Below are 10,473 nucleotides of genomic sequence, written 5' to 3'. Positions count from 1 at the left end.
CATGATTTATTTCCTAATTCAATAGTGTATAGAAGGCAAAAATCAAAAAACTTGTCACATTTAATCAAATAACCGATAATATATGAAAGGGGCAAATCAGCCATGATCGTAAATATTTAATAATAGAATTAATTTTTGAGGGTATTATGTATGTACATGTTATGTAAGAAAATCTTTTCCCTTCTTAAATTATGCAAAATATACCGCCACAAGTTACTTTACTTTTATACTATACATTTTTTTTAGAATTATTTGTATACTTTTTTTTTTGATCAGTAAAGTAAAAATTTTATTAAAAGAAAAGGGATCAAGGCATCAGGAATGCCAATCAAAACAACAAAACAAGTTTGAAGTCTTTGGAACACCAAGAAGTAAAAGTAATTCCTAACTCCACGATTTTGTAGGCCTCATTCCAACTCCAAAGTCTCCCCTTAATCTGTAAAACAAGTCTATCAATATCCCAAGCCTTGTCCCGAAAACGACTATACATTAATCTCATTCTATTCACAGAAAAAGACAAATTTATCAAATAGATGCATCTTACTTCCCCCACATATTATTGGCATGAAGCCGCCATTTTCAAATGTCAAGCCCGGAACTCTGCAGATAGGAAAAGTGAAAACGCAACGCAAGCATGGAATTTCTACATCACATCTAAGTTGAAAAGGCTACAAATCCTGAAACTATAATGGAAATGATAGAAACAAGGGAACTAGTTCAATGCTTTGCACTAAATGCTATTATTAACTAAATCAAATCTACATGGAGATAATATAACACAAGGGAACTATTCATCTACCACTCAACCTTAAGCTCTATCCGGACAGGTAGCATTTGCGAGTTGTTGGAATTTGATGCTTAAATTTATCTGTATACACGGAAATTTACCCTAGTAAGTAGCATCTCATAAGCCTTCATAATATCTTACTCTAGTATCGGTCAGTACAGCAAGAGTCCTTGAAATGTACGTAAAAATGGATCAAAGGATCGTCATTCGACTAGCCTACAATACATAACTACAGCCTACAGACAACTGGAGACACCCCTAACCTTACGAGGACATAAGTTGGTCTTCGTGACGAATTTCCCAACTAGTTCAATTCTTACCTCCTCTTGGATTTTCTTTTCCACAATTACCTCGGAGTATTTTCCATTGTGTATTTCAGAGTGTGAATTCATTTCTTGCATGCATCACCTGCGACGGCGTTTTGTATTCACCTGAAAAGATCCATGTAAAAGATATTGAAATTGGAATTTTGAAATACCAATCCAGTCAATCTAACATCAGAGGAACGTTTCAACTGTTATAGCTCTTAGATTCAAGATTTACATATCGTGCAACTAATACTATGCTTGAGGCTCCTAGAAAGTGAGTACTAGGTTTGAGAGGGGAATAACTCCTAATTTGTTTTCAGCCCTAAGAGTATATTCAGTTTTGTTGTCTTACTATTGCTGATTGTTCATGCATACATTTCTTCTCAAAAGAATAAGGATCTAGCAGAAGAATTAATCATGCTCTGATCACCAGCTAATATCTGTTCCAATCTTCCCTAAGTTTTATAAAGAAACAAGCTCAAAACCTTATAACTGAGGAGATAAGTTTGGTACATTTGAGGATGTTGGGGAGTTAGAGTTTGCAAAGTTATCCCTTGATGAACCAGAGTTGGAGAGTGTTGTCTTCAATGATGAAAGATGAAAATGAAAATATAAGGGAAGGGGAAGAGGAAGAGGACGATGAATGAAAGACGGTAAGAAATGATTGAATGATTGAACTTTTATTTGTTTAGTGTGTTTTATTAACTATTAAGACAATGTTTTATTTGCTATTTGGTTAACTTTATTATGAATTAGTAGTATTTTGCTTATTTTATTGATGAATTATGAATTTATAATATATATAAAATATATATTAAATAAAAAAACTATAACATATTTTTGACATATCGTATCGTATCGTATCGTATCGTATTCGTCCCTATTCTTCTTAGGTGTAAAGTTCTAAGTATAAAAAGGTCCTTTTAGCTATTGGATGCAAATGCAATGAGTATAAAAGGAGATCTTTTATGCATTGCAACAGATATACTCTGCTCATAGACATCAATACTCTAGATTTCCTTTATTTATCAAAATGAGCTAGTGTATTTTACTTACAGATATTCTTGAAATCCTAATCATACAAATATATATTATCATGCTAAGGACCTCAAATTCATGAGTCCAGTTGTCCAATCTAGGAAACACTAAATAGAAGGAATCATTGAAATGTAGCCCATAATAGCCAAATTACCTGGACATCAGTGTCTCTAGTAGACACACGAGAATTGTGTAATTTCTTCTTATTTTCAGGGAAACAATCAAGACAGTAGAAATGATCTAGCCTTTCAGCTTCCTCTAGGTTCACGTCAATACAAATCGGATGAAACCTGAATAAGGATAAAGAAGTATATTTCTCAGTGCCACATCTAAGCCTAGCTCAAGAACAAACTGAAAATATAGTGCATAGGTTGGCTGGAAACACTAATTTTCAATATAAGAGCCAAAACCCTATCCCAATGAACAAAAAAAATGCACGACTTGCATAATATCTTCACACCCGTAAATTAACTCGAAATTGATTATGGACATATAAACTCACCAGTCGCTGCATCCATCACATTGAATCATTAGGTCATCAGGATTATAAGGCATCTCACATTTACAATACCTGCCATACCAAACAAGCTAGGAATAAAAACCTCTTCAAAACAAGGGATCAAAAACTAGTGTTTTTTCTAGAAAACCAAGGCTACTACACATTTCAGCATATGGTGGAGAAATCGACAGATGCTGGACGCTATAAGACACTTCAAGGTTTTCACTCTGGATAATGTGGTTGACAGTTTGGATAGAGAAAAATAATATATAAGCTAATTCACACATACTTTGATGGATTGGACAATTTTGAGCTTGTTCTTTCTCGTAATCCTTTAAATACTCAATCCTTTTATAGTAAATCCAAGCTATTATCCAAAGTAAACGCCCCAATAACTACACAACATACTGTGCAAAATACAAAGATAAAGAATGAATATATAAGTCAATCAATTACACAATCTTTTTTGTCTTCAAAAATGTAGTGAAATTTACATCATTCTAGTTGCAATTTTAGATGTTTAAAAGTAAGCTTCAGTTTCAATCAAAACTAAAAACTCTTCCATGAAACCATACAAACACCTCAAGAGCCACCCGAACTGATCAATTCAACATAGGGAAGCATAATGGAAAACTTAACTAAGCCAATCTCGTCATACATTCAACACCTAACTATATTAAGCATTTGAGTTCTCTCTTTTGTTTGAAAGTCTCTGAACTTATAAATTCACACATATATACACGTAACAAGTTCACACATAAATTCACTTATAAATTCACACATAAATTTTGCGAACAAGCTAGAAAACTCAAGTATAAAAAGAAATAACTCCTGGAACAAAAACCTGAAAACCTAGGATTCTCAATTTTAAACATTAACTCAATGAACTCATCATCTACTACTGAATTCAACAAATTAAGCAGATCAAAGAGGCAGAGCACTTATAGCACTATAAGAAAACATTAAACCTACACGGCGACTCTATCAGGATTGAAGGCACCAGTAGATGGATTGTACGCAAAACGACAGAAAAAGTAGTTGTTTCCAACGGCGTCGAGCTTAGTGTAACTCTTGAAGCTATGCACCGTACACTTGCCTTCTATGGTATCAGCACTCTGAATATCAAAATGATTAGACAAAAATACCTCATTCGAGCCGTGGAATTGCCGGCGGCCGCCGATCGACTCCTCCGGCCGTTAGTACCACCTCACGTTCTCGCCGTGGCCGTCAGCCTCGTTCTGCTCCAAGCGCGCGATGTATGACGGCTTCGACGAGTCCGACGGCCTCACTAGAACGCAATCGCCGCTTGCACCAACGAAAAATCGACGGAATACGTTAACAGATCTTATTACCTAGCTCGACGCCAGTTCAATCACGCATGAGACAGATGAGTTCGCGAAGACTCACGGCAGACAGCTTTGCCGATGTGCTTAACGACATAGGAATCGAGTGCGCGGCGGAGGAGTTCCGGCTTAGCCATGTACTGCACTGCGGATGAGATGAGCTGCGGAGGAGAGAGATAGAGACAGAGAAAGAGGAAAAGAAATGCGTTGTGTGTGCACGTAGAGAGCAATGTAGAGCGAAAAACTCTGACGGGCGATTTTAATGTTAATATGAAAACATTGAAAAGAAAAATAAAATAACCCTATTAATATTCTTCTGTGTCGCAGAGCATGGGCCCTAAATTTCGTTCAATTAGATTAATGGTGAAAATTTATTCACATCGTTATATCGATGATCACGTGAGGGTCGAATCGAGATTTAGTGGAAATTGAGGGTTATTTTGGAAAGGAAATTTGGGTTCATCAGGAAAAGTGATACACCACATCGCGAACGTGTGTCATGAGTTATGACATGGCAACGACAAAGTCTTTGTGGGTTGACTTTGTCCTTTAGTTTTTCATTCTATTTATTTTCTCTCTCTTTCAAAGAGATTAAATAGTGAGAAACTGAACCCAAAATTATATACATCATCCAACAAACTTTTCATTTATTGTTCTTTTCTGTATACTACTAATATTTTGTTTTTTGTCATTACTCGTGGAAATTCAAAGTTTGGTGAATTAAAACAATCTATATATTATATTAAAGACCAGTTAAACGGTCATTTTTCCCGCCATCTACCTCTCCAAATTTTAAATTTTCAAATTAATAGGTGTCATTTTTTTGAAAATAACTGTCTTAATATCATAAATACAATTATTTAATTAAACCCATTGAATGTATCCGAGTAATTTAATTAACTCCCACTAACTCCCAACCATAACCGTCTAAATCACACAATTTACAAATCTCTCTGATCACATCTCTCAAACTCAAGCACCCTCCCTCTGGAAACTGCCGCCGCCGCCGCCTCCTCCGGCCAACGACGCCTCTCGCCCCCTCTTAAACTTTCTCCTTCCCTCTCTTACTCTCTTCTCACAGAACACGCCCACACACGAACAACCTACGCCGCCGCCCAGACTCCGGCGACTTCGCCGACCGCCACTGCCGCGGTCACCACCACCACAGCCCACATCTCCACCGCCTTCCACCTCTTCACCCAAAAGCCATATATCTCCCCCCGGTACTCTCTCTCGTCGCCGCTGCACAGCCGCCGCTGCACATGCAGCGACGGTGGCCGTCGCCGCCCCCTCCTTCACCAACGTGCTCCTGCTCGGCCTCAATCCTAAATCCGGTGACCACCTCCACCTTTGGCCATCTGCCGCCTCCTATCTCAATCTCAAAGTGTCCAATTTTATTCCAATTGTGTAACTGACAGAATTTTATTCTACTTCTATTGGTTCTAATTTCTTTTCAATTTTCGATGAGTTTAGAGGAGATGAATCGTTGAGGGCATCAGATTATGTATAAGCGTGTGTGTGTTTTCTTTAACCGAAGATGTGTGTTTGGGCATCTGAATTTAAGAATGAAAATCATGTGAGAGGTGACTTCGCTACAGGCCGGAGAGCCTTGCACTACGCGGCTGAAATGGGAAATTTGGTGATTTGCGAAATCTTGATTGACAAGTTCGGAGCCTTTGTTGATATCCCGTCTTACAGCGGTTCTCTCTCTCTCTCTCCTGCTTGTTTTTGTTCAAATAATCTTGATTTGATATGATTCTTGATTTTTTCCTTCTGGGGTTTGGTTTAATTAATTGTCAATCTTGATATACTTACGCTATAACCTGCTTATGTTATTTTGAAATAATTTGGGATTGTCTGCCTCTGATACTTTTATTAATTTGACATGATTCTTGAAATTTTCTTATTCATTCATCCCTCAGTTAATCTTGGTGTACTAAGACTATAAACTGCTTCAGGGGATACTCCTCTGCTAGAAGCTGCCAAAGGGGAACATGTTAAAGTTGTGGAATATCTGATCAACCATAATGCTCTACATCAGGTGCCGAATAAAAAGGGATTCACCGCGTTGCATTATGCAGTTCTAAAAGGTCAGTGACTTGTTGTTTAGAAGATTGTGATGTCTGTTGTATGCTAAGTGATTGGGTTTTGTTTCAGGGAACAAGCAGCTTATGGAGATCTTGCTGGCAAACGGTGCTCCTACGGAGATAGATTCTGTGGATGGAACACCTTTACAAATTGCTGCATCTCTTGGAAATCTCAAGGCTGTGAAGTTGCTGCTGAGAAATGGGGCGGCGGTTGGAAATCTCATAAAATTTAGTTGTGCTAATTTTGTGATTAGCAGCTTATGAATGGTGCTCTGCTTTCTGTTTTGCAGAAAGTAAATAAATAAGAAGATAGTTGAAGGTATTCTGCTGTGTCGAATAAAGTTATGAAAATTTACAGACTAATAAATTTTACAGTTGAAGCTCTGCAGTGAAAAGATCTGAATGATTGTTGGGCAAAGAACAGAATGGGAAGTTTTTTCAAATGAGGAGTAAGATTTACGGTTTCAGAAGAAATGAGATAGAATGAACTTGATGAACAATGAATTTATGTGGTTGAACGTGGCTTAATTAGAAAAAGAGTGAGGATACGCAGATTAAATTTTTATTCCAAGAATGTCATTGACTCCTGCTGATCCAAGATTGTCATTTAAGTTTGAACGACGACAATTCCCCCTGATTGTATCTTATGCAATGACGATCAACAAAAGTCAAGGGCAATCGTTTTCTCATGTTGGTTTATTCTTGCCAAGACCAGTTTTTACACATGGTCAATTGTACGTTGCAGTGTCAAGAGTACGAAGTCGAGCAGGACTTAAAATATTGCTTTCTGAAGATGGTAGAAATGATGATACTACTACTACAAATGTTGTGTATAGGGAAGTTTTTCAAAATGTATGACAATATGTGTGCTATTGTTTTGCATTTAATTATAATTAAATTTAATTTATATGAATATCATGTCTTATTTTCATATTTATTTATTTAAAATATTATTTAAAAATAACACTCAACGTGCAGCACTTGTCGTGCAACGCACGAGTGGGTGTTCTAGTTAAAACAAAGGATCAATAATTCAATACCTTGAAAATAGTATCGTATAAACAAAAGATGATTTATTCCAATGAACTTCCATGCATGTTTGTGGAATTAGATCGTTAAAATTTTTCTTTTGGCTCAATCGAGTCTCCAACTATTATTTGGGTTGTTTTGTCATTAAGGTTTATGTTATTATTGTACAATCAAAATTTATGGTTTGATTTGATCAAGTTATTATTGTACTATCGAAATTAATTTATAATTTCATTTGATCATTAAGTTTTATGTTATTGATGTACTATCGAAATTAATTTATAGTTTGATTTGATCATTAAGTGTTATGTTATTGTTATAAAGGTAAATTGCCTTCAAACATATAAAAAAAAAAAAGCTGAAAATTATTTAATTTTCAATTGAAACTATTAGTATAAAATTATATTGTAACTGAAAAATGGTACGAAAGTTGTTTTTCTAAACACAATCAACGTGTATATCCAAATTGCATTAATATGGTGGGAAATTCAAATTTTACATGGATCACATGCTACATTGCAAACATAAGTTTGAAAACATAAAAGTCGCAAAGCCATAATATTCAATAAGAGTGAGGAAAAAGAGCATAAAATCAACTCAAAATTTAGTGAATGCATTAAAATAGTAGTACTTCCAACGTCCTATTTTTAAATGGCATATAAATAAAAAGGGCAAATTGCATGAAAATACCCCACTTTATACAAAAATCTGGTTTTTTGACAATCTTTTCAATTGTAGCAAAAATTTGAACTACCTTTCAATTTGTTGCAATTGACTTCCGGAGTAATTTTCCGGCCAACTTAATGCTGATGTGGATTCCCGTAAAGTTGATGTGGCACGCCTTGCCGGCTAATCAAACGACAAATTGCATGAAAATACCTCATTTTATACCAAAATCTTGTTTTTTGACAATCTTTTCAATTGTAGCAAAAATTTGAACTACCTTTCAATTTGTTGCAATTGACTTTCGGAGTAATTTTTCGGCCAACTTAATGCTGATGTGGATTCTCGTAAAGTTGATGTGGCATGCCTCGCCGGCTAATCAAACGACAACGTCTCTAATTACCTTAAACGATGTCGTTTTCCACGATTTTAAGCAAATTACAATTTCTAGTTTTATATATTTGTTGATTAGGGCTTCAAATGTCCTCATTTCTTCTCCCAAAATTTCTCATCTCAGTTGAAATTCTTGTTCCATAAATTTTCTAAAGAAAAAAAAACATATGAATTAAATAAAAGTATATTTTAAAGAGTACAAGATACTTGATGTGGGTATTTTTGTACATGATGAGAAGTAGCGCCTCTCCGGATTAGTCACACTATTTGAAGCCTGCAAGATGCACGGCTCTGGTTCTTCGCATCTGCAGAATTTTGGAGGTAAAGGAAAATTGTATGAGCTCAGTCGTCCCGTTTGAGAAGAAGAATCCACCAGTTCAAAGATTTTTGCTGCAAATGAGAATTTATGGAACAAGAATTTTAACTGAGATGAGAAAATTTGAGAGAAGAAATGAGGACATTTGAAGCCCTAATCGACAAATATATAAAACTAGAAATTGTAATTTGCTTAAAATCGTGGAAAACGACATCGCTTAAGGTAATTAGAGACATTGTCGTTTGATTAGCCGGCGAGGCGTGCCATATCAACTTTACGGGAATCCACATCAGCATTAAGTTGGCCGGAATATTACTCTAGAAGTCAATTGCAACAAATTGAAAGGTAATTCAAATTTTTGCTACAATTAAAAAGATTGTCAAAAAACCAGATTTTGGTATAAAGTGGGGTATTTTCATGCAATTTGTCGTCCGGCGAGGCATGCCACATCAACTTTACGGGAATCCACATCAGCATTAAGTTGGCCGGAAAATTACTCCGGAAGTCAATTGCAACAAATTGAAAGGTAGTTCAAATTTTTGCTACAATTGAAAAGATTGTCAAAAAATCAAATTTTGGTATAAAGTGATGTATTTTCATGCAATTTGCCCAAATAAAAAATAAGATGTTAGTGTAAAATGGATAAAGGTTGCTTATATATAAAGTGTAAAATTAGTAGGGATCAACTATTATTTTTATAAAGTATCGTTATAAATGAGACAAACTAAAAAATAAAATGAATCAGTATAAGAGACGAAAAGAGTAATAAATACCAAATTAATTACAGAAAGTGCACGAAAGGCTAAATATGACAGTGACTGTAAAAATGAAATTATGAAAAACTGAAATGAATAATGATAGTCGATTTAAAAAAATATATATATATTAATAGTAATGATAGTCGCAGGGAAAGAGATGCATTAGTAGACAGTTTGAAGCTATGGTCCCGTACCAAATTCAAGTTATTTGTGAGATTAGATTAGATGAACACAATATGTGGATATTAAATTATACAACTTTAAATGTAGATACTTTCACTTTTGATGCTCGTGCGTGCGTGTGAGACAGATTATATAAAAAGAGATTATTTTTTTCCCTCTATTTATTCTCCCTTTTTTCTCTATTCTCACACCATTTTTTTTTTTCACTTTTTTTCTATCTCTCTTTTTTAAATTATTCTTTGAGCATGTCAAATTTGATTTATGAAAAAAAATATTCAATATGTATCTTAAATTTAAGTTTCCGACAAGATCTTTAATATAATATAAAAATTATTAAAAATTAATTAAAACAAATAAGTTATGCAAATTTAAAAAAATATATATTTTATTTTATCTGTCTTTATTATTGATTACAACTTTTAACTTATATATTTATCTATTTATTAAAATATATTTTGCATTTTTTTATATTTTGATTATGTTTAATATTTATATTTATTTATTTACACGTGTTATTTAATTTGAATGATCATCGTGCATTGCACGGATGAACGTACAAGTTGTATTTAAATACTAATCGAATCATATCGAATATTTATATTTGAATTTGAATTCGAATTCGATTCAAATATTTGTCAAATACAAATATCAAAATTTGAATATCGAATTATAATATGAATTATTTGATTAGTTTACAATCAAAGTGGCTAAGTAGAATATGGCGGAAGAATGACTTCAATTCATAATTTTGGTTTTATAAATTGTGAAGTCTTACTTTTTGATAATTTTTCGTTATGTATGTATATTATGATTCTTTACATTTTTCCTTTTTTAAATTATCGATCTTTATATAATTTCATATTTTTTAATTATTTTTCTCTTACAATGTTATAATTCTCTCATATATATATATATATATATATATATATATATATAGGGTTAGGTTATATTGAGAAGCTCAAATGTGTTGAGAAGTTGAGAAGCAATCTAATAGATGAACATGCCAATTAGTTTTTATGAACACGAGTTTGATCTGGGGTTCGATCCTTGGCGGTGACGTATTTTTTAA

General features: G+C 34.1%; 1 protein-coding gene and 1 pseudogene across 2 annotated transcripts; one reads left to right on the top strand and one right to left on the bottom strand.

Annotated features, from left to right (window-relative positions):
* Positions 1 to 576: 576 nt before the first annotated feature.
* On the bottom strand, positions 577 to 4,271 carry LOC131005455 (chromatin remodeling protein SHL-like; annotated as a pseudogene).
* A 614-nt stretch (positions 4,272 to 4,885) lies between these two features.
* LOC131005442 (uncharacterized) lies at positions 4,886 to 6,450 on the top strand. Of its 2 annotated transcripts, XM_057932445.1 has the most exons (4): positions 4,887 to 5,309; positions 5,574 to 5,675; positions 5,934 to 6,065; positions 6,133 to 6,450. In XM_057932445.1, the coding sequence occupies exons 2-4, from the start codon at positions 5,603 to 5,605 to the stop codon at positions 6,324 to 6,326; spliced, it is 399 nt and encodes a 132-aa protein (XP_057788428.1). In that variant the 5' UTR covers positions 4,887 to 5,309; positions 5,574 to 5,602; the 3' UTR covers positions 6,327 to 6,450. The 2 variants fall into 2 exon arrangements, with proteins under 2 accessions (XP_057788427.1, XP_057788428.1); XM_057932444.1 differs by having other exon boundaries at positions 4,886 to 5,675.
* The last annotated feature ends 4,023 nt before the right edge of the window (positions 6,451 to 10,473 follow it).

The sequence above is a fragment of the Salvia miltiorrhiza genome, chromosome 1, assembly GCF_028751815.1.
Source record: "Salvia miltiorrhiza cultivar Shanhuang (shh) chromosome 1, IMPLAD_Smil_shh, whole genome shotgun sequence".
NCBI lineage: Eukaryota > Viridiplantae > Streptophyta > Magnoliopsida > Lamiales > Lamiaceae > Salvia > Salvia miltiorrhiza.
Note: the sequence above shows the minus strand (reverse complement) of the source record. Positions and strands in the feature narration are given on the sequence as shown.